The sequence below is a fragment of the Ailuropoda melanoleuca genome, chromosome 5 (genome assembly GCF_002007445.2).
Source record: "Ailuropoda melanoleuca isolate Jingjing chromosome 5, ASM200744v2, whole genome shotgun sequence".
Lineage (NCBI taxonomy): Eukaryota > Metazoa > Chordata > Mammalia > Carnivora > Ursidae > Ailuropoda > Ailuropoda melanoleuca.
In genome coordinates, this window is record NC_048222.1 from 3,197,452 (window position 1) to 3,222,402 (window position 24,951).

At 46.0% G+C, this 24,951-nt stretch overlaps 1 protein-coding gene across 10 annotated transcripts in view; it reads left to right on the plus strand.

Annotated features, from left to right (window-relative positions):
* RIPOR2 (RHO family interacting cell polarization regulator 2) overlaps positions 1 to 24,951 on the plus strand; it is a 216,821-nt gene that overhangs the window by 93,819 nt on the left and 98,051 nt on the right. For 4 of the 10 annotated variants that reach the window (XM_019795920.2, XM_034660246.1, XM_011220449.3 and 1 more), the window contains exon 1: positions 8,322 to 8,489. The exons of 1 other annotated variant lie outside the window; for it this stretch is intronic. In XM_019795920.2, coding sequence (XP_019651479.1) covers positions 8,429 to 8,489 — 61 coding nt within the window. In that variant the 5' untranslated portion in view covers positions 8,322 to 8,428. Of the gene's footprint in view, positions 1 to 8,320; positions 8,490 to 24,951 lie in introns of those variants that run through there. 5 more of the 10 variants (XM_011220450.3, XM_034660248.1, XM_034660247.1 and 2 more) reach the window with 4 other exon arrangements.

The window sequence follows — 24,951 nt, forward strand, 5'->3', positions numbered from 1 at the left end:
CAGGGGAAGGAGGGGTGCACTATACAGTGATCCCTGGTAACTATTCTAAGGTGGGTTATAGAGCCACAGAGAAGGATTTCCATCTCAATTCATGTCATCAAAACCCTAGGAGGTAAATGCTATTATCAGTGGAGTCATAGGGCTTCTATACTGGAGAGGCTTTGGAATTACATTTTGGTTGAGACAGAGGGTACAGACTAGGGACTGAGTCTTGAAGTTGTATTTGTGTAGTTAGCACAAGGTATTGGGAAAGAGTGTGTTTTAATTTGGAGCAGTTTGAGGAGAGAGGGCTGAACTCCAGATTATTATTCGATTTTGCAGAGTCAGATTCAATAACCTCAGTCAGAGAGCTGGTGTAGCAAAGCCAGGATCAAAACTCAGTTCTGCCAAATCCTAGAACCAGTGCCTTTTGTGCCATTTTATAAAGTCACTAGCTGCGGGTTAACCATTCCCAGCAGTCAGACCCTTAGCCCAAGGCTATTCCTTGCACACCATACCCGATGTGAGTTTTGCCACAGAGACCGTTTTTACTGGGCTCTTCCCCCTCCTTCCAGAGCACAGTGAGCAGATGCACTCACTGGGTTGTTACCCTCACTGTCTTCAGTCCTACTGAAGAGAACCATCCAGGGCTTTGGTCAGCCTGTTCCACAGCCTTTAACTGAGAGATACACCAAAATTGGTGAATGCGTGCAGGAAGGCTTCCAAAGCCTCTGGGCTGTCATCTGACAAGGTGGGAGCTCCTCTTCACAATCTGAAAACTAGAAAGTCATTAAAATCCCTGTTCCTTGAGTCTCAGCACCTTGGTTGTGGCATTCTGCCGTTAGACACATTTTAAGTGCATTTTTACAGGCCAAGGTACCCAAAGAGAAGATTATTTCTGGCTCTGTGGGGTTTTTTTTTGGGGGGGGGGGTTAATCTTCTTTTTCTTTCTGGATTCCAGCCACTCCTCAGTTTCAATTCCTCTCTCCTACTTGGTTCTCCTTTCTGTTTCTGGACATTTTACCCCTGATTATTTCAGATTCTTTTCCCTGCTCTGAAGTGTTTGTATCTGAAAATCAAAAAGACTTTCTAGAGAGACTGGGAAATTCTCCAGAAGTGGGGACAGAGAAAGGATTGTGACGTTCATCCTCTATTGGAATGAAAGCCCACATTGGATGATGACATTTTCCCACTAGTATGGCTTTCTCCTTTAAGCATTTCACAGATGGAAATTTCTTTTTCAAAAGGGCAAGCCTTGTGAAAAATGTTTAAAATAAATAAATAAATAGTTGATCATTCTAAATTTTCATGCCACCAAAGAATATTGTGCTGGTGCTTCCATGTTCAGCACAACACATGTACACTTACACATTTACTTAAATGTTCCCACGGGGGCTGAAATATACTAGACATTTATCATTATTTTTTAAATGGATAGATGGATAAATGACTGACTGAATGAATGAATGACCACAGGAGCCGGAGAGTAAGTTCTTCAAAGCAAGGACAAGGACTCACATGTCTTTGAAATTTGAACACCTAGGATAGCACAAAGTGGGTACCAACTGTTTAGGGTAGCATAACCGCTCTGCCAAGTTCCCGCGCCTTTGACCTGGATGAAGTTCTATTGTTACACTTAGCCCAGATTGTCACAAATGGTCTTTGCACGAAAGCGTTGGCTCATACTGGCTCATTCTTACGTTTGTTCTACCCCAGATCTGATTATCAGAGCTGTTTGCCTCAGTCCCTGAAAAAGCAAGGTCCTTTAGTTGTTGTTCCAGACTCACCTCTTCCCGAGTTAGTCGAACTACTCCCTGTAAACAACACCCCTGTAATTCCCCCTCCCTGATTGCCTAGCTGCAGCCAATGAGCTTCCCTAGCCTTGGTCCTTCTATTCTAGTACAGATTTGAGGAGGCTCAGAATAGGCCACCCAAAAATATGCCACATTGGCATTGGGATTATTTTTAGCTGACAGCCATTGAGAAACACCAGACATAGGAGAACTCTCTGCCCTCCCCCTTCCTGCCTAAAATCAGGGCAGGCATTCCCCTTTGCAAAGGTCTGCTCTCTCCCACTGGGGTGAGAAGAATGACTCTTCACCACTGAAGAGAGTTTTTATCACTGGGGACAGTGAGACGAGTGCGCCTACCAATGGTACTGAACAGCCCTTACTGATCACGCACATCCTAGTCCCCTCTCCAACTTTACGGCCTCTAGGAGCCCAGACCTCCCCCTTCTCCTTTGTCTGGTCACTGATCCAATCTTATCACTCTTCGTTGAAATGATGTATAGACCGAGTCAACCACTTCTCTGGGATTTCGACTTCTTTTCTGCGAAGCCCCTCTGCATATAGAAATGTTAATACAATTTCTACGCCCTTTCTCCTGTTAATCTGTCTTGTGTCAGTTTAATTCACAGGTTCCCAAAAGACCTAAAAGGATAGAGGAAAAGGGTTTTTTTTTTTCTCCCCTATAGATTCTTAGGTGAATTCCTCAGTAAAATTTTTGCCCTCTCGTATTCAATTCACACTAGAGCTTCCTGCCATATATTCATCACTGTTACTCATTTAAAAAATGCAAATTGATCAATGACTTTCTTCCTGGTAATATCCTAGGAGATTGGAGATACTAAGTTTATGAGGAAAGAGGCCCTGCCCTTGAAAAGGGAAGGGCAAGGGTGAAACAGATACATAAATAAATAGGTGGACCAAGGAAGTAGGACAAGCATTTCGACCTGGAGATATCAGAGAAGGCTTCATGGAGGTGGTAGCCCTTAGAGCAGGCTCTGGAAGATGAGTGGATGTGTCCCAAGTTGGGAGGACAAACAGGAGGTGGGGAGCCATGTCAGGAAAGGTTTGGAGTAGCCACAGTTGGGGAGCTGTGAATGGCTCAGCCGTCCCTTATGTTTTCCATGTATGAGAGACTCTGTGATGTGGTGGGTGAGGGGACTTGAGTCAGAGCTCGGCCCCACTGCAGGAGGCATGACCTTGGGTGGGTCGTTGTACTTCTTGGGCCTGGAAGTAAAATGAAGATAATAATACCAATTCCACAGGGTTGGTGTGAGAATTAAGTGAATCAAGGGACTTAGAAATATGCCTGGCATTACATAAGTGTTAGCTGTTAATTATATATTTTCTCCATTTTGCCCATTTTTGGCATTTATATAAATAGAATCATTTTATATTTTTTGAGATTTTTTTAGTCAACACTGTTTTTTCTTTTTTTAAAAGATTTTTTATTTTAGGGGGGAGGGGCAGAGAGAAAGGGAGAGAATCTCAAGCAGACTCCCTACTAAGCACAAAGCCCTACACAGAACTTGATCCCAGGACCCTGAGGTCATGACCTGACCCAAAACCAAGAGTTAGATGCTTAACTGACTGAGCCACCCAGGTGCCCCAACACTGTGCTTTTGAAATTTATTCATATTGTAACTTGCCTCTGTAGTTAATTAGTTTTTTGGCTTAGCTCACACATCACGCATATACACCTTATCTCGGTAAAGTGAGTGTGAATTTTGGAGAGCAGGGACTCTATTTTCTATATTCCTTGCTTTCAAGGCGTTCTCAGTGGTGTTAGTGGTTTGTTCTTGGAGACTGTTAGCTGTCTTTTTAGAATATCTAATCAGAGAAGACAAGACTAAAGGGAACTTACTGAAGGTCGTAGAGATTTTGTACCGAGGGTGGTGACCGCTCATTCCCCACCCAGACTGACGCTTCGATCAGAGAGATGGCCCCACGCTGCCCCGTGAGAGATTCAAGCCGGGTAATTATGACTGGGTGTGTTTAGTGTGCCCTGTGCTATGTCAGTTCCTTTACGTGAACTCTCCTATTTAATCCTCAGTACAAGCCGAAGGAGGATGTTTGCTGAGGCTGCCGTAACAAAGGACTCCAAACTGGGGGCCTTCAGTAACTAAAATTTGTTGTCTCGTAGTTCTGGAGGCTGGAAGCCTAAGATCAAGGTGTCGGCAAGGCTGGTTCCTTCCGGGCGAGGCGAGGGGAATTGGTTCCATGTGTCTCCGTTGGGTTTTAGGGTTTGCTGACCACCTTTGGCCTTCCTTGGCTTGTAGATCTCTGCCCTCATCTTCGCATGGTGCTCTCCCTTGTGTGCGTGATTCTGTGCAAATCCCCCTTTTTTATAAGGACAGTTCATATTGGCATTAAGGGCCCACCCTATTCAAGTATGACCTCATCTTTACCAATTATACTTGCCATGACCCTAGTTCCGTCAAGGTCACCTTCTGAGGTGCTGGGGTTAGGACCTCCACATATGAATTGTGGTGGGATTGGGGGGGACACAGTTAAGCCCATAACAGGAAGATACAGAAGAGAAGCCTACAGAGATTGTGCTAAGTTGCCGATGTGGAAAGGCCGGGGGGCCCAGGGTTAACATGGTGACCTGGTGGCTCTGAGATGGGAGGATGGAGGTGGGTACAGACCCCAGGAGCCACTGGGTTGCTGTGGTGACCCGTATCCTCTGCAGCCCCCCGCCCCAAGCTGTTCCGACGAGAGGTGACAGGGTGAGCTCTGGAGCTAGTCAAACTGGCCACTCACCAGCTATGAGCTCTTAGGAAAGTTATCTAAGCTCTCAGAGTCCCATTGCTTCATCTGTGAAAGAACAGCATCCCCATCATGGGGCTGTAAAGGGTAAAGGGCACGGGGACGATGGGTAAAAAATGTGGTAATGGTCAAACCTGACACCCTCCCTTCCTCCCAGACAGCGCGAGCCCAGATTTCCTGCATTTGGGCCCGTTGTGTGTGTGTGTGTGTGTGTGTGTGTGTGTGTGTGTGATAAAAACAACATAAATTTCCTCTCTGAACAATTTTGAAGCCCCGTTGACTGTTTGTGTGTTGTTGTGCAACAGATCCATCATGCAAAATGAGAAAGTTCGCTGGAACCCAGCGAACATGGCAGAGCAAGTATCAATTCAGGATCCTGTTTTCAGTCCTTCTGGATATATACCCAGAATTAGGATTGATGGCTCAGATGGCATCTGTTTTTAATTTTTGAAGAATCTCCATACTGTTCCGTGGTGGCTGCACCATCGTACGATTCAGATCCATTTTTATTAATTTAAGTAATTAAGTACAACCCTTGACCAGAAAAGTCATTTGAGTGGGAACTGGGGTGGGGAATGGTGGGAGGAGGGTCAGAAAGGAGGAAAATGAAGGAGAGCTAGAGAAGGTGTCCTCTCCCGCTGTCTGCCTCTGGGTGTTTCTTAAGTGGAGGAGGGACACTACTGACATTTGGGTCTGGACAATTCCTCTTGAGCCACTGTCCCACACATTGCAGGAAGGTTACCAAGGCATTAAACACCAGTAATATCCCCAGTCATTGTGCAACCCCAAACATTCATGTATTTCCAAACTCTGCCCTAGGGATGGTCCCGGCCCTGGTTGAGGGCGATTGGAGGTTCCAGCAGCCCCCGAGCTGCATGCTGTCTTTGGGAAGCCCACAGCAACCAGCGCAGGGGTAAGCCCAGGCTGGTGCCCAAGTAGCCCTTCGTGACAGTCGGACTCTAGGGTTGCTCTGTTAGCTAGCATGCAGCAGGGAGGTACTCAAATCAGAGGGCTGAAAGCCATTGGCAGAAGGGAGGAGGGGGAAGGGAAAAAATGCGGCGAAGGAATGTGTAAGCAGCAGTTGCCACCAGTGAGACACCCAGCCAGATGTTTCACCTGAGAGTCCCTCCTGTGAGCTGGTTTGAGTGGGTGTGGGGCTGAGGACCTGTGCAGAAGGCCTCCTGAGTTGTCCTGAGGTTACCTTTAACTCATTATAATGCAAAGATCTTCTGTGGGCGGGGTTTTCTACCATTTTTGAGCACGCGATATATGTGCTAGCATGTTGACTCGCTAGACATGTACAACAGAGCCAGAGTGCCTAAGTTACAGAACACGTGTGAGCTCCCCAATGTAGACGCAAGCTCCCTACCCCCGCCCCCTAATACACTGAGTAAAAGCTTGCCATGCTAACCTCAGGGGAGATGGTGCTTTGAGAGCTAGATCCCTGTCGCCTTACTCGTAATGAGTAATAAAAAGTTCTTTGCTTCCAACACTTCCTTGGGTTGTGTTCAATTTAATGCACCCCAAGTGACAAATCCCTTGAGTTTGGTTACACTTTGTCATGGCTGGACTTTTGCAGCCCCGTTTCCATGCTCTCCCCTGGGAGAAGCTGGTGTAGTGTCAAGGGTGCAGTTAGTAGGGGAGGAGACAGGTTCTGAGCTTGCAGAGTGGCAGTCTCTGCAAAAGCACTCAGTAATTCGATGAGAAACCACTACACGCCTATTAGAACGGCCCAGATCTAGAAGGCTGTGAATACCACGTGCCGGTGAGCACGTGGAGCGATGGGAGCGCTCGTTCACGGCTGGCGGGAACACAAAATGGCGCAGCCACTTTGGAAGACAGTCTGGCAGCTTCCTACAAAACTTCACATATTCTTATCCTACCAACCAGCAATTGTGCTTCTCAGTATTTACCCAGTGGAGGTGAAAACTTATGTCCACACCAGCGCCTGCACATGGATGTTTCTGGCAGCTTTACTTGTAATTGACAAACCTGGAAGCAACTGAGATGTCCTTCAGGAGGGGAATGGGTAAAGGAACTGTGGTCCAAACGGACAGTGGAGTATTAAGGCTAAAAAGATATGACCTCACAGACCATGAAAAGACATAGAAGAAATTTAAATGCGTATTACTAAGTGAAAGAAACCAATCTGAAAAGTCCATATTCTGTATGATTCCAGCTATATGACTTTCTGGAAAAGGCAAAACTATGGAGACAGTTAAAAGGAATAGCGGCTGCCAGGAGGTGGGTGGGAGGGTTGGGTGAAGAGAGAGAGCACGAAGGGCTTTTAGGGCAGTGGAACTATTTTTATGATACTATAATGGTGGGTACATGTCATTAAGCGTTTGTCAAAATCCATAGAGTGTCCAACACCAAGAGCGAACCCTGAGGTAAACGGTGAACTCTGAGTGATTACGATGTGCCGGTGGAAGTCCGTCAGTTGTAGCAAATACCCCTCTCTGATGGGGGCTGCCGGGATGGGGGTGCGGCTGGCTACTGGGAGAGGCTGACCCTGCGTATGGGAAAACTCTTACTTCCCCTCAATTTTGCTGTGAATCTAAAACTGCTTGAAAAAATAAAGCCTATGAAAAATATATTTTTAGAGGCACCTGGGTGGCTCACTTGGTTAAGCGTCTACCTTTGGCTCAGGTCATGATCCCGGAGTCCCAGGATCAAGCCCTACATCGGGCTCCCTGCTCAGCGGGGAGTCTGCTTCTCCTGCCCCTCACCCCACTCTCATGAGCTCGCTCTCTCTCTCTCTCTCTCTCTCAAATAAATAAATAAAAATCTATATCTATATCTATCTATCTATCTATCTATCTATCTATCTATCTATCTATCTTTATGTATATTTAAAACCCTACTCAGTAAATAAAGTTGTCAGAAGTCAACACTGGGGGCTAACAACTCTTCACCATTATCTCTATTCGCCTTTTCTGAGCTTCTGACCCCTCTGAAGTCTTTCCAACACAACAGAGAGCTCTGGGAGCCCCCAGATGAAATTGCAGTATCACTCAGAGACCGGTGTTTGAGCGGCCACAGGGAATCTAGCCCACTCTGGGTAGTTCCATACAGGGATGCCACCCTGTGCTCTGTGAAACCGCACTGGCTGGTGACCCCTCCCTCTGGGAGGAGCTGCCTTTGGCGTCCGTTTTCTTCTTTCTACCTTAGTGATAGTCTGAAGACCCAGACTGGGTCAATACTGTGACATGGAAGCTGTTTGGCCCAAACGAGTTATCTACTGCTTGGCCGTAGGTTAACTGAGCCCCTAAGAACCTACACGTGGGCTGAACTCGGTTTACACATTTGTAAAGTTTCTCCTCTTCAAATGCAAGAGGTTTGCAAAAAGAAAGAAGGCCACTCTGACGAGTGAACTAGAAGCTTGGTGCCCCCCAGATATCTCTTGGGTGTGGCAGAGGGGCTGGCCATGCTTTCGGAGAAATTGTCGTGGAAGAAAAAGCAAGATAAGAGAAACGGGAACGCCCCCCTCTCTTTCAAGGCTACCCATGGTGTTCAAGTTCACAAGAAAGTTAAAAGCCTGCCTTCCTCTTTAAGAAAACCTGAAAGTTGTAGCTTTGAAAGAACTCACTGCACTCAGACTTTATAGTGGTGTCTGTGTTCAGGTCCAACCGGATCTGCAGCCCCCTTCCCCCAGAATTCTTTCTTCTGGGGGTGAGACTTACCCCACGTGGAATGCACTCTTCGAAAGGCTCACGGAGCCTATTCACATGAATGAAGCTGCTTTCCGGGGGCAGATGCGGAAGCCGCCTTGCCTTCCGGAGGGCTTTCGCAACCTGCAGCCCGGGAGGGGAAATTGCCCCGGGGAGCACTGTTGTCAGTGGGGACTGTCCTGGCTGTGCTCCTGCTGTCACCCGCTGACTGTCCTCTCCAAGATGCAGTATCTGGACCCCGAGGGGCTCCTGGGCGAGGAAGAGGATGATATTTTTGGTGAAGGTAAATGTCTTTCTGGCAGGAACCATTCTGATCTACTTTGCTTAGCTTCGAACCTGTTGTCCCACTGGGGTATTTTGGAAGCATCCTGGTGGTTCTGGGTATCAGTTTAGGTACCAGTGAACACAAGGCAAAGCAGGACGCAAAGGAGTTGAATGGTTCCTCCAGATACCTTTTTTTTTTTTAAGATTTTTTATTAATTTATTTGACAGAGAGAGAGACAGCCAGCGAGAGAGGGAACACAAGCAGGGGGAGGGGGAGAGGAAGAAGCAGGCTCCCAGCAGAGGAGCCATGTGGGGCTCGATCCCATAACGCCGGGATCACACCCTGAGCCGAAGGCAGACGCTTAACAACTGAGCCACCCAGGTGTCCCCAGATATCTTTTTTTTTTTAAGTCGTGACTAGATCAATGTTTAGGGTAGGAAATGAGTGCTAAAGTATTCCCCTTGTCCTTCTCCTGTGCTCTCTTGCCTAACATGTGAAGAGAAGCGTGTCGTGGTGCTTTGCACGCTGCAGAGCTGCTAGGGTAGCAGGTGGACAGATGGACCAGGATGGTTCTCCCTGGTACCATGTGGCTTTCACCTGCACTAGCTGCCTCTCCCCCTTCTGCCTTTACCTTTGGATCTTTTTCTCCTCCTCAGATGTATTTGGCACCCCAACTGTCCATGCCCCTCCTTTTCTTCCAGCTGGGATGCAAGCTTCTGATACCCACCGGCACCATGTAGTTTTTCCCTTATTTTGCAGTTCTTCCACCAGCAGACCTGTGGGGCGGGGGTTTGGCTGTAAGGGTGTGATTTTCAGTGGCTAATCCAGTAACCTACAGAAGTCTTGTGCAAATGCTGCCGATGAGATGGGACCATAGGCAAGAGAGCTTTTCTAGAACTTGAAATTGTCTAAGTAAATGGTAATCTGGACTCAGGGACCTCATCACTTTGGTTGATTTCCATAGTTAGTAAGTTTTTGAAAACTCTATCAAGTAATTTTTTTTTTAAATGAGCACTAGTAAAATTTTGGGTGACTACTCGAGTCATACAAATCCACTGAAGAAAAATTACAGGGTATACATAGTAAGACCCCTTGGCAACCTACTCGTCTAGGGTGTAACCACTACCAATGTTTCGATGTCTTTCTATTATTTTGTTCTGGTCTCAGGAATATTTAAAATCGTAATATGAAGTTTTATCATAACTGAAATCAGGTTTAAGAATACCTACTTGAGCTTCTCGACGTTTGCCAAATTTTCAATCTGTTGCTTTACTTTGATGACAGGTAGTTTAAAGCCACGTGAAGGTTGACCTTAGATATTTACTCTCTGCAGGACTTAAAAAATGTTTACGGCTAGGAAGATAAGCCTAGATTGGACGATCTGGTGATTTTTCACCCAACCCCCCAGACCACATTTCTTTGCCCCAAAGCGATTCTTTCTGTGTCTGACTATGGTGCTAAAGAGCGCCATCTGTAGTCCGATGCGCGACACTACAGTTTATGTGCGGCCCCACCGTGAGGGAGTTAGGACCGCAGTAAAGCAGGCGTGGTGAACATGTAGGATCTCTCCCGTGGGCATCCCTGATGATGGTGACTATTGCAACCTCAACAGGCGTGGTGAAGAGTCAAATAGGGAGTCAGACAAGATGCAGATTCAAATTCTCCTGTGCCTCGAACTCCTTTTGTGACTTAGGCAAGTTACTTACGTCGCTACACTAACCCTATTTTCTCAGCACTGATGTGGGACAGTAACACCTGTTGGGTTGCGCAGATCGTCTTCACAAAAGGTTCGTAATATCTGCGTTGCACTTCACATGTGACATGCTTTATACTTTCTGGGCTGAATTTCTCATGGAACTTGACCTCCAATGATGAGAGAAGGAATCCTTGTAAGTCCAACATCCGGTGTATTTTATTTGGTTCTCCGAGTTCTGGCTCATGTTTGTGTATTTCTGTGAGGGCTGTCTGGCTAGAGCTTCGTTTGAACAAGTTCTGTTGGGGGTGACAGTCAAGAGTTTCAACAGTGGAGTTAACGCTGCTCGGGCTTTGCCACTCAAATCACTCCGTGACCGTGAGCAGGTTACTTCATCGCTCCGTGCCTCAGTTTACTCACTTGTAAAATGGAGTACCAACCTCACAGGCCGTGTGCAGATTAAATGTTTTTCCAGGGAAGGGCTTAGGATAGTGCCTACAACATAGTAAGTGCTCAATAAATTCCAATTTCTACTATAGAATAGAAGGTGATGCCCAGGAGTTTTTTCACATGTTGGGTTAACCGAACGTATTCAAAGTAGGACTGATTTACAGAACTCCAGCTTCATAAACCACCGTTCAGCGTATGACACGGCGAAAATGCACCAGACAAGTTGCTGGCAGCTGGATCGGAGCGCTGGCCCTGACATCACTTGGGTGTAGGGTCCCGGGCAAGTCATGCCGTCTCCTTGAGCCTCGCCTTTCGTCTAAAACAAGATGGTGATTACACATTCTTTAAGATTTCACTTTTAAAATTTCAGTGTTCTAGGACGTCATCTTTCCTGCATGGTGCATGCATCTCCCTACAGGAACGCACACTTGCTCTGTGTGTCATCGTGCTTTGGGCTCACTTCACACGCCTAGGAGAGCAGAAAGCTTTCGGTACAATGAGTTTTCTCTGACATAATGGAAGGAAAATGCCCAGGAGCTTGTTACTAAGGCAACCATATTTCTTTGCAATGGACACGTTTTTTAAAGAACCCTTTCCCCCTAAAGGAACACAAATTTAGAATTTAGGTCCATTTGCTCAAAAGTATATATAAATTCATTTAGATTTATGGACCACATAGAGATCTGGGGAGAAAAAAAAATGAGTCTTGCTCACAATATTTTTTAAACTGCCTTTCTGAGATCCTGTTTGTTTTAGCTATTGTTTTCTGTGGTTGAAGAAAATGCTAAGGTTCACAGAATTAAGAGGCACTGGTGTGTCCCTCCGTGCTTGTTCTGGGGGAGAGTTGCAAATGGTTAGTGAGAGAGAGAGAAGCAGCCATCCACCTACCCTCCAGAAATCCCTATATTGTTTCCCCTCTCTTCTATCCTCTCTCCCTCCCTCCCTCCCTCTGTCTCTCTCTCACACACACAACAGCATCTCAGGTTTGCTTTCCAAATAACCCCAGCATCATCATGCCATTTAGAACACGGTTGCTATCAGGTAGATTTTATTCTTTCCTGGGAGAAGGGTCGATTTGATTACCAAGGTATGGAAAAAATCAGTCATTGGAATGAGTTGCTCTTTTCCCATCGTTATTTCAAATTTATCAAATTAAAGGGCTTTCATCTGTTTTATCACTGTGCCTTCTTGACAGCTAGGCTGGTGTATGTGAATAGAGGTAGCTGGATGGACAATCATAGTAATGAGAACTGTAACAATTCTGGTGGTGATCAGAATAACAATAGGAAACAGTGTCATGCACAGCGAGGGCCCTCGGCCAGCTTTCAGGAGCAGAATAGAGTTCGGTGTGGGAGGAAACAGTTCCCCCGTGGTGGTGGGTCGCTGGTTCTGCAGCCGAAAATGACTCCTTGGCACCGGTTAAAGCTGCTTCTTTCCTCAGAGCCACAAGTCACCACCCCATTTTCAGCCCCACTCAGCGCTCTCTCGTCAAGTGCAACGGTTAGAATAATAACACACCGCGAGTTCACAGTTATGAGTGGAAAGTTTTTCTCAGGCTGCTATATTCCCTGGATACTCACGTGCCTTGTAAGACCTTGCTTCTTAGAAAGGCCGCAGGACACAGCAAACTTTTTGCAGGACCTTCGAATGTTCTCCAGAGCTGTTATAGAACAGGCCATGAGAATACTTCTGTCCTGGGTCACTGTGTCTATGAAAGCTGTGTCAGGCTTCTCAGAGGAGGAGAACCCTCCAGGATGAGGATGAACAGGCAAAAGGGAGAGCATTCAACCAGCAGCTGTGTGTTGCTTTTGGACAGACCAGCAGATATTTAGGAAAAAATACCACTCGCTTTGAACCAAACCTCTATCGTTTCCCCAGGCCAAGTAAATTAGCACATTTTCCCATCAAAAGGAATTTCAGTTTCGAGAGAGCAAGAAAACTGCAAAAGATTTATCAAAGAAAAAAAAACAGAACTGTAAGTAGAAGAGATGCTCACTTTCTGTCTATACCGCTTATGAAGCCAAGGAAGAGATTTTTTAATAGGGAAACAATTATGCAGTCTACTCTAATCTGGCATATTTTGATGTTTCCTGAATTACATTTGCTCTTTCCGAAGTTAAAAGAAGAAAGAAAGGAAGAAGAGATTAAATTAACGATATGTACAAAACCAATAAATCCTAAAAGTTCAGAAGTGAATTCATACCCTCTATAGAAAAAGTATTAAGAGATGGAACATGGAGCGCCTGGGTGGCTCAGGCAGTGAAGCATCTGACTTTGGCTCAGGCCTTTATCCCAGGGTCCTGGGATCGAGCCCACGTTGGGCTCCCTGATCATCGGGGAGTCTGCTTCTCCCTCTCCGCCTCCCCCTGCTTCTGCTTTCTCTCTCTCTCAAATAAATAAATAAAATCTTTTTTTTTAAAGAGATAGAACATAAAAATATACACATCTTGGCTAGGAAGAGTTGGAGCTTTTTGTCTGACTATGCCACGCTTTATATCATAAATGTAATAATTGGTATTTAGCTATGTTGGACCTTTCACCAAAAATCCATATCTGGGATTCTCAAGTAGACCCAAGTAATGGGACTGGAAAATGGGCAGGAAGAGCTGCCCTAGTTTCCTGAGTTGAAAACAGTTGGTCCCTCTTGGCTTTCGTGATTTGCCAAGAGTGCTTGGCTCGGCTTCCAGCCCTCGGAGTCCTGGAGAAATGCTCTCCCTCCTTCATTGGTCACAGGTCGTGGAGGAGAAGCAGACCTCCCCACAGTAATTCATGCCTCTGGGACCTATGTCTTGGGTGATGGCCAAACATCCCCTCCCATAGATGTCTAGGAAGCTTTCTCTGGCTGGTGCCAAAGAGATGGTGTCATTTCAGGGGCACAAACAAAAATAGCACATTGCACTAAAGCTATGTAGGCTGTTTTAACCAGGAGTGCACCCCCCCCCCCGATTTATGGCTTCCAGTGACCTCAGAGTGACCTATTTAGATCAGGCCAAAGCCAACGGGGCCCAATAGCACAATAAAGCATTTTAAATGCTTATCTCGTATCTTCACGAGCAGGCAGCCAAGTCCTTTTAGGGATGATATAAGACATACTCAAGTACGTCTTTTATAGGGCATGAGAACGAATATTATGAGCACACCCATTTATGTGCGGCAAAAAAAAAAAAAAAGTTTTTAAGCAAAAGCAGTGTGTAGTTGTTATGACCAAAGCAGAGAAATAACCTGGTAGCATTGTCCACCCCGCATGGAAGTCACTTCACTTCCTCAAGCAGCATATGTATTAGAGATGTGGCTTCTCCACTTTACTGTCCCTCACGTGTTTTATTGTGCTTAGCAAGTGTCAGCTTATTCAACTTCTCATTTATTTTTGGACGGCTAAATATTGCCTATTGATTGTTTGCCAAACAGCTGCGACGTTGAACAAAGATGTGTGTGATTCAGTGGGTTTCAGAAGAGATTTTAAAGAAGGAAAAGGTATTAGCTGAGTCAAATGGAAATGACTATTTCCACTACCAGAAGGACAGAGAAGAGTTAGATGAAGAAAAAAAAAAAAACAGTGACTGGTCCTGGCAAGTAAAATGGAGAGAAGAAAGTACACCAAAAATGCAGGTGCTGGTGGGATTTTTTTTTTTTTGTAAGATTTTATTTATTTGAAAGAGAGCACGTGTGCGTGGTGGTGGAGGGGCAGAGGGAGAAGCAGACTGCCTACCGAGCAAGGAGCCCAGTGTGGGGCTGGATCCCAGGACCCTGAGATCATGACCTGAGCCAAAGGCAGATGCTTAACTGACGAGCCGCCCAGGCGCCCGGGAGCTGGTGGGATATTGAACATACTCGGTGTGTTCCAGACTATCCTGGCGCCTGGTTTCTGGGGAGGCTGAGATGTGGATGAAACTGGCTGACCAGGAGGGGGATGATTCCCTAGTATGCTTCCACCCTGGAGCGAGGGAGGGATCTGATCAGAATCTGAAGTGTTCGATCCTCGTGGGTAGACATACCAGGTCATTTAAGCTGAAAAACCACTTCGTGCTGTGTAGACAGAGCATATCTCATCAGGCATCTAGAATTTCCCTTCCAGGAAAAAACAATCCACTTGATCATTTTTAGATATTTTTAAGAGAAAGATTTTGACCTATGCTGGGATAGCAAAAGGCGGGTATAATGGCCAGTTTTACTCTGGAAGACAAATTAAAAATAATTTATATTACCATCACTCTTACGTGAACTTTCCGCCTCTTACACTTTTTCATGCTTTACCTCCCTAAGCAAATGCTTCAGGCAGAAGACACAGAAAGGTCAATGATGCATACAAAGTAAGAATTTGAGAGAGGGAAAAAAACCACTGTGTGTACTTTCTAAAGATTGTCAGTAATAGATAACCCAGCAAACAGAGAAAAAGATCTGATATTTCATCTTCTGTATAAGAGGTGTAGCCCTAGGAAATAAACATTTCTAAATAAAAGAAAGGATAAGTTGCTGCCTTCTGAAAAATGATGAGATTATGGTGTCATCTTTTCATTGCAATGTTTTCCTTCTTAGTCTTTGGATCATTGAGGGTTAAAAGTTTAAATATACTATACCACGCAAACAGCAACAGGGGAAAACCAGCTGGACCCTTCTCCCTCTCGACTTCAGACTTCATTCTAAACCATCCATTCAGTGTAAGATGTAATGAGCTAGGAAACAGGAAGAGAATACCTTGACTTTCAGATCACAAGTGGAGTCAGCTGGCTGAGCAGTTGAATAGAATTTTTTTTCTCTATAAATTGGCATTCAGGAAACTCTGAGAGGGAGTAAATATGAAAATATTTTCTACGGTGGGATTTTTCTTCCTATTTATATCAGCACAACGAACTGACTAGAATGGTGTGTGAAGAAAAGTATGTCAGAGAATCAAATATGCAGATGTGATTTGTGGAAGGCACTTGTAGCCACTTTCAGATAAATTATGTGACTGAAATATTAGGAAACATAAGCTCTTCTCCTTCAACTGCTGGTTTATATACTGAGGATGTCTTTGGGGTGGGACATGCTTCAGCCCCCGATTAATCTCCATTAGTATCCCTAAAACTGAAACATAAGTTAGAATTTTAACTCTTAATAAAAAGCATGAAAAAAAAGCTTTTTCAGCAAACATGGCTATTTTGAATGATCTACACTCTGTGTATAAAGTTGTTTGCTTGCAAACAGCTCCTAGCAGAAGGCCAAACCCCTTCTCCAGCCATGTTGCTATACTAAGTACTTTGCTTACAAACATTCTAGAGCCACCATTGTTTTTAAATCTTTGATTGTTACTATTCAGACTTCCAAACTGAGGGAAGGTATAGTAGAAAGAACGAAATATTTGGACTAAAAAGATTTATGTCAATTTACTAGTAGCTTGACTTTAGGAAAGTTAGCTAACCCTTCAGAAGCTTGACTTCCCTTCTTCCATGTGGGGATGTTGATAATGATGGTGATAATGCTGTCGGGGTGGTGGTGGTGATGGAAAATGGGATAGCGATGATGATGGTGTCATGTGGTAGTGATGGTGGTCATGGTGGTGGTAATGATGGTGGAGGTCATGTTGGTGGTCTTGGTAATGATGATGATGGTGGAGGTCATGTTGGTGGTCTTGGTGATGATGGTGGTCGTGGTGGTGGTCTTGGTGATGTTGATGGTGGAGGTCATGTCCATGGTCTTGGTGATGATGATGGTGGTCATGTGGTGGTGATGATGGTGGTCATGGTGACGACGATGATGGTGGAGGTCATGTTGGTGGTCTTGGTGATGATGATGGTGGAGGTCATGTTGGTGGTCTTGGTGATGATGATGGTGGTCATGGTGGTAGTGGTCATGGTGGTGGTGATGATGGTGGTCGTGGTGGTGATGATGGTGGAGGTCATGTTGGTGGTCTTGGTGATGATGGTGGAGGTCATGTTGGTGGTCTTGGTGATGATGGTAGAGGTCATGTTGGTGGTCTTGGTGATGATGGTGGAGGTCATGTTGGTGGTCTTGGTGATGATGATGGTGGTCATGGTGATGATGATGGTGGAGGTCATGTTGGTGGTCTTGGTGATGATGGTGGTGGTCATGGTGATGACGATGATGGTGGAGGTCATGTTGGTGGTCTTGGTGATGATGATGGTGGTCATGGTGGTAGTGGTCATGTGGTGGTGATGATGGTGGTGGTCACTGTGTGGTATTGGTCGCCTCCTGAGAAAATTGCTGTGAAGTTAAAGGAGATAATGTATGAGGTAATGGAAAACCCTTAAGGGCCTACTATGTAAATGTCAGTTATTATCAAACTGATTTTCTCAGCTGCCCCAGCCTCCCAAGTCTATATAATTCCCCTTTCCTCCTCCTGGCCTGTGATCAACAAAGACACCAGCTGATGAGAGCAGAGTTAGTTAGACTGTGCATTTCAGATGCTATCCTGGGTATATAAAGGTCTATCTGACTCATGAATTAACAAGCCTGGCTGCTATCTGATCACCATGTGACCAAGGCAGGGTTCAGAACTGCCCAGTAATTTGGCGCAAATATGTATGTGATTCCCTACCCATTTTTTATTGTTAGTCAATCTGGTCTCCCTCTGAAAATTCTTTGAGTTTTAAAGAGTAATAGACGCTAGGGCAGTTTTCTTGTGGAGAGAGTCCTCTCACCTTGGTCAGGAATTCTGGAGGTCAGGAATCCTATCTCTAACAGTATCTTTAACGATATACAGTCCCTATTTCCTGTGTAAATATTTACCTGTGGTAAACATACCACAGTATGCCTCCCCCATCTGAGTAACCTGAGAATGCCTAGGCTTTCTATATTTGTTAAAACATTTCTTTTTTTTTTTTTAAAGATTTTGTTTATTTATTCGACAGAGATAGAGACAGCCAGCGAGAGAGGGAACACAAGCCAGGGGAGTGGGAGAGGAAGAAGCAGGCTCATAGCGGAAGAGCCTGATGTGGGGCTCGATCCCATAACGCCAGGATCACGCCCTGAGCCGAAGGCAGACGCTCAACCGCTGTGCCCCCCAGGCGCCCCTAAAACATTTCTAATTTAAAGATAACACCCATTGAAATTTGAATTATATACACGTCACAATATTTTAGGACAGCAATTAAGACTTTAAATGAAGCTTCAACAACAAACATCCTCTCTCCTGGTGTTTTGGTTTTTACTTCCACTGCTTTTTAAAATATTTTCAGTGATAAAACCTCCTAGAGGAAATTGTGGTGGTCTGTTTGTGTATGTATTTTTTGTAAATATATTAATGTGCACACACATGTACAGGAAGACAAATAATTAGCTCAGCTGCTTAATAATAATTCTGCCTGGGACAGAGAACACGTTAATAGGATCAGCCTGCTATGAACTTATCAACAAGTTTTGGCGGAAGTTATGACCACTGTACGTAACTGGTCAGTTAGGTCAGAAGTTGTACCAGCTGTAGCAGGGTTGACTAGCAGTGGATCAGCCCAAATCCCCCCACTCCTGGAGACACAACGGATGCTGGGTCAAGAGCATCGCCGTTTGTATGAGAAAAGACAACGCAGCCTCTGGTTATTTACAACATTGGCTACTGTGCAGAGGATGGGAAAAAGCCCTGTGTAGCCTCCTAACACCGATGATACTCCAGAAAGACAGGGGCTTCTGCCTTTACCACCTCCCGGGCACCGCTGAGAAGGGCAGGCTGAGTTGGTGGCTCTCTGCCCCCTCTTGACCTAGTCAGGAGTCAGCAAACCATGGCCCTCGGGCCAATCCCAGCCCCCTGCCGGTTTTTGTTCATAGACTGCGAGATGAGAACGGTTTCTACAGATGAACATTTGCAATTGATTTGATGATGGGGAACAGTAAACCTTGAACTCCAATTAGGCGAAGTGCTCTCCCAAAGAAAAAGAATTCCATTCTCCTCCTAAACAGACCAGGATTACCGAAAACAAGGAATACTCAATTATATTTTAAATTTTGTCAATAAAAATAAGTGAAATTTTATTTTCTCTCTTGTTATATGGAGGTATCTACATAATTTCCTTGTTTTTGCCTCTTGGTCCACAAAGCCTAAAATGTTTGTTATCTGGCTCTTTATAGAAACAGTCTGCTGAGCCTCACCTGCATTATCAAATTCCAAACCATTTTGCCTCTTGAAGTCACTGAGACTTTCTTAACCATGTCTCCCTCCAGCTCTTCCCCTTTTCATATCTGCCGGGAGGGTCTTATCATTTTTAAATCCCCATTAAAGAGGAGATTTATCCCCTTCTATTGTTTCAAAATACTCTTTTTAAGAGAATACACATCACCATATGACACTGCTCTGTAATACCAATTGGAGGGATGATGAAAAATCTGTGGTCTAAGACAAAACCAAGGACAGAGTGCCCTGGCTTGGAGAGACCAGACAAGGCAACATCACCTAAGGGGGAGACACAGTGGGACTAGGAACACGTTCTCCCAGCCCACCTGTGAATGCGGTGAAAGAAAGCACACGGGGGTGTCCACAGTCCTTTCCACTCACACCTCTGCATCAGTCAAAGGATTTTCTTCCCCATTTGACTCTTTGGGTGGACAGGTGTCCAAGGTCCAAAGTCCTTGCAAACTCGTGGTAAGGAACCACTGATGTGCGAGCATGACTCTGGTCCTGGTCTCTTCCGCACACATCACCCCAAGTCTCCCAATTCATGATGGGGTGACCGTGTCAGGCCTCAGGGGGGCATCACCCAAAGAAATCACAAATGGAGCTACGTTACCTTTGCATGAGAAGATTACATGGGATTAGCCGAGCTCTGATCACCCCGAGACAGAGCTGGCTCTGGCCCGCTGCCCTTCGTCTGCAACGCAGACCAGCCTGCATGTGAATTCGAGGACAAGGAAGCCTTTGCAAAACAGCACGAAGGAAGGAGTGAAAAGCACCACCACGCACTTAGGCGCATTTAGTGGGGGCCACTTGGCTCCTGGTTGCTAAGCATTAGAAACAGCAGGAATGTTTAGCTCTGTTGGGCATCTTTGAGTAGTTTTCACTTGCTGGAGGGGAAAATATCTTGTTGTCAAAAAGAGTCAGGGAGCCACTGTGCACTGTTGGTGAGAATGTAAACTGGTGCAGCCGCTGTGGAAAACAGTACGGCAGCTCCTCGAAAAGTTAAAAATAGGGCTGTCCTATGATCCAGAAACCCCGCTTCCGGGTATATGTGCAAAGGAATTGAAAGCAGGGTCTTAAAGAGATATTCGTACACCTGAGTTTACAGCAGCATTCTTCCCAATAGTCGAAAGGGGCAAGCAACGCAGTTGCCCATCGATGGCCGAATGGGCAAACAAAATGTGGTCCGTACATACAATGGAATATTCTTCAGCCATAGAAAGGAAGGAAATTCTGACACTTGCTATAACATAGAGGAACCTGAGGTCATTAGACTAGGAGAAAGAAGCCAGTTACAAAGAACAAGCAAATAAAAACTCCACCAAATACGGTATGATTCCACTTCACTGAAATATCTGAAGTACTCAAGCGTCTGGAAGCAGAACACAGAAGGGCGATCGCCAAGGGTGGGAAGGGGGGGAAACAGGAGTTGTTGTTTAGGGTACAGAGCTCCAGTTTTGCAAGACGAAAAGAGCCCTGCGGATTGGTGGCAGGACAGTGCGAATGTATTTAACAGTACCGAGCTGTACACTGAAGAATTATGAAGATGGTAAGTCTTATGCATATTTAATTGCATATATACATCCAAATATATCTACATATATCTTCACATTTAAAAAAGTTAGGAATAACTACATTCAAACAAACAAAAACCAGGAAGTACCAGGCAGTTCCCCAAAGTCCAAAAAACAGTTACTTTTTCTCGAACCACATAAATGTCACAGTAGAGAACTGAATTTCCATGAGAGGTGGAAGTGGCTGTTTGTGACCCAGGCTGGGCTTATCTCACACAGTCCTAGAAAGACCATGTTCTTCACAACGGAATGCCTGAGAGTTAGGTATGGGAATGCTTCCTACCAACTTCTGCCTGGTTGGGAATCAGTTTTTAGAATCTCTGCATAAAGGTTTCGAGGCTTCTCTGGAAAGGCATAGCGTAATCAGAAGAGGCAGCCCCCTCAGGAGCCTATGAACTATTTAGGGATAGAAGATTTACTTTTTCATTCATTTAAAGAATACTTATGGGGCTGTAGGTGGCTCAGTCGGTTAAGCATCTGCGTTCGGCTCAGGTCATGATCCCCGGGGTTCTAGGATCGAGCCCCGCGTTGGGCTCGGGAAGTATCTGTGGCATATACGTCAGTGACAATCACAGATTCATGTCTAGCTTGTGGGCTGGGACTGTATGACTTACATGGGCTGCGCCTTAAAACCCGGCATTCAAACTGCTTACAAACACTAGAGGGAGAGTAAAGGAAAGATCGGGGAAGGGCTGGGGGAGCAGGGCAGGCCTCTTGGAGGTGCCTATTTGAAGGGAGAGCTTGATATCCTTGCAAGCACCATTGCGATGAATCCCACAGTCGCGGAAGAGCGTCCGTGACACTCCACCTTCACGTGACTCCCGAGCTGCGTGCTGCACGCACGTGAAAACGCTTCCCTCGCTTGCCCTTTTGCTCCAAGGCTCCACATCCACGGGCTGGCCGCTGGAAGAGACCTACGGGGGGTTTGGGTCTGTCTTCCTAACAGAAGGCGGGCAAGGAGTCCATCTCGTTGCTGAACTCCCTCCCTCCCTTCCCTTCCCCAAGGAGCTTTATCAGCTTTTCTCAGTTACACGTCCATTTAACATCAAGAGTGCGTTCGCTTTGATTTTAACTCAAATCCCCCAAGCGACATCTTCAACCACTTCTCTTTATTCTAATCCGGGGGAAAACTGTTCTTCCTCCCGCAAGATCATCTGGGGGACCCTCAAAAACGATGAAAAGAACATATTAAGACGTGAGTAACTCTCCAAACACTAAACTAGCCAAATATTTGTATTCCTGCTGGCACTTGAGTTGAATAATACATCTTGGCCGACAAGAGGGCAAGTGTATTCTGAGCAGTGAAGAGGGCCGAATGTCTGTGAATTAGGATATGAAACGCCGGGGCACGCGGCCACAGCTGTTGACCTTGAATTCCTCTTTGAACGTGGCACCCTGGGCTGAGAGGCACTTCTCAGGGAGGCCCGTGCACATTCGCGCTTCTGAGACCTGCCCCGGCCCAGTGCTTACGTTCTCATTCTGCCTCAGCCGCAGTCTTGGGTGCAAAGAACAAACGAGAGCAGGTGTTAGCATTTATCTTCCTCGAGGAGCCCCTTGAGGCCCGTTGAGGACGGGACAGGGAAGGAAGAGGCTGAGCAAAGCCTTCCCTCCCCCACTCTGGAGCCTGCCAGCAGACAGCTGTTCCACGCTCTCCCTGCTGCCGCTAATGAAAACATAGCTGGGATTCGATGAAAGATAGTGAGGGGGGCATTGCTTAGAGAAGCCTCTTTCTCTGGAGATTTGCTGAAACCGAAGCACTTGGATTTGCTACGGTGGCTGTGAAATCTTCACTTCCAGCAGCCTTAGCGTGAATGACCTATTTCCAATGTGACAGCCAATTACACTTCGGTGGCGTGAATCATTTATTAGGTTCAAGAGCACTGTCAACGAGGGGTATTACAGCAGCCCCGCTGCCTGGCTAATTATGGAGGGTGACAGCGCCCCGTCCTGTTGTCACAGCTTCCGCCTAAGCCATCAGAGCTGTGGATTACCTGTGAGCCGAGAAGGAACATGGGGGAAGTGGGGCTAGGCCCGGTTCCTGCAACCAAAGAAGGCCTTGAGTGTTGGGCAAGCCGTGCCTTGGGAGTCTGATTTCCACTCTCACCTCTGCAACGGGAAACGGGGCGGGGGAGGTGCAGGGGACCAGGGAGGATGTATCCCCTATCCTGATTTTGCATAAAATGTACGTGGGGGTGGGAGTGGAGGCCGTGAAGTGGTGATTTAGGGAGAAAGAGGGTAGACCCTGAAGCTAGCCAGGGTAGCCAATGCTCTCTGGTCCTGACGGAGGGGGCCCGAGGCGTCCCCGCCCACCCGGCTGCTGGTTCCCGCGGGAGCAGGACCCGAAGCCGCTGCTCAGGGAAGGGCTCCGCCCCGAGGAGCGAGGAGCGTGGGCCCCGCGGCAGGGTGTTCTCCCGCGTGCGAAGCTGTCCCGGTGTCTGGCGCTCGCCCTAGCGTCTAGCTTTGCTTGACTAGTAGTGGCAGCTCACTTAACCTCGCAGAGACCTGTTTCAGACTGAACTGGACTCCAACGCAATGTCCCTAAGACCGTGCGGCTTCGCAACCAGGGATGACGTTTCCAGTAATGTGGCTGCTGGGCCTGTGATGCCTCCTAAAATCACCTCCTCAAGTTAATAGTCTCACTCTTATGAAGTAGGGAGGGACCGATTTGGGGGAAGACGGTTTGCATAATCGGGGGCAGTAGGGAGGAATGGAATGGAATAGGCCAGCGCCCTGGCCTAAAACTGAAAGAGAAACAGGGGCGCTGGGTGGCTCAGTGGGTTAAGCATCTGACTTTGGTTTCAGCTCAGGTCATAATCTCAGGGTGGTGAGTTTGAACCCCGCACTGGGCTCTGCACTCAGCAGGAAGTTTGCTGGAGATTGTCTCCCTTGTCCTCTGCCCCCTCCCTGCTTGCTCACCTTCTAAAATAAACAAAGTCTTTAAAAAGAGAGAGAGAAACAAAAACAATGAAGAGTTAACTAAAGAAAAAAAATTTCGAAACATGAATGCCTGAATCCAAGCAGATTTTACACTTTTTCAGTAAGCAATAGGCGACTATTAATGCATATCCATCCAGGCACCCTCACGAAACCGAAGCCTCCCTCCAATTAGAATAAGTCAGGGGAGCTTTTGTACAAAGAGATTGCTTACGAAGGTGTGGGTGGAGTATGGGGGAACCAGAGGGCCCAGTGGGGCCAGTGTCACTGCAGGGCCCAAAGGATGGGAGAGGAAGAGGTTAGAACCCACAGGATGGAGGCAGAGAGGGTTCCCACGGGGGAGAGTCATCTTTTAAGAGGGGACACAGCCAGCCCAGCATGACCTCACAGGGAAGAGCCAAGGAATGGACGTCCTCACCTCACTCCCTTCCCTTTTACCTGTCTCCTGTTGGAACTCCCACTGGCCAAACCCAACCGGGCATCCTAGGGCAGGGCAGGCCCTGGGGCAGAGGGCAGAGACAGGGAGCTGGAGAATAGACAGGAAGGGGCGATGCAGGATAGCCTGCTAGCCAGGGACTGCAGCGGGCCGAGAACACAGTATAAATAATTACCTTGGAGAACCTTACAGATAAATCTCTTCTTTGATGTCTCCCCTATTGATGAGGAAAAGGGAACAGATTTACTGTAAAGTGGAAGTTAATTTATAACCTTAAAAAAAAGCTTACCTGTCAAGTATGAGCCTTGTGTTTACACATATATGCTGACAGTTTCCAATCACATCTACAGTCATTTTTAAATTATTTTATACTTATTTTAGTATCTTTGTGCAATAATATTTAGTGAATGAAATTTATACCCTTTAGCTTTAAAGGATTCACAGCTATAGGAATTTGCAAAGTTAACATTCTGCCAAAATGTTTGTCAGGGTAGATCAGAGCTTCTCAATATGGGGTCTGAGGAACCCTGAGGTTTCCCAACACTCTTTTATAAGGACCCAAAGATCCTCAACAATTTTTTTAAGTATAAAAAGGGTTTAATCTAGATTATGTTATATATATATATATGTGTGTGTGTGTGTGTATATACATATATATATTTGTGTATATATATTTATGTATGTATATAATTACATATTTATATACATACATATATATCACATATACATGTTACTTGAAATATAAAATGGCTGGTCTAGATTATGTTATTGTGTAATAGGTTTTGAGACCAAAAAATTGGGAATTGAGCAATCCAATCTCAAGTTTCTGGATGGAAGGAGATTGTTTGCTACATTTAAGGCATATTTTGTTTCCTGCCAGCTTTGAACCTTTTGCTAACTATCTTCTACCCACATAGCCTTCACTTGGTGTAGAAACTAGAAGTGAGGGTGGAGGTAGGGTTTTGGACTGGGATCATTTGCCCAAGTGGATAGGCCTGATTTCAGCATCCCTGACACATTCGTTCCTGGGACACACTGAAATGCCAAGTGTGTTGGCCAAACCTGTTTCCCATTGTGCAAGCAGATAGGGTAACAATGGTGAGGAAGCCACAGTCTGAGATGTCTACTCCCTTGAGAACCTTATCATCAGTGCCAGACATGGGCAAAGGAAAATGGGGCCTTGCTCTCAGCAGTTCAGAAAGCAGTAAGCAGGACCCAGCTGTCATGTGTCAAGCTGAAGCACACTTCTTTCTGTAGGTACAGCTCTGATGTCAGTCAGTGTGGGAATG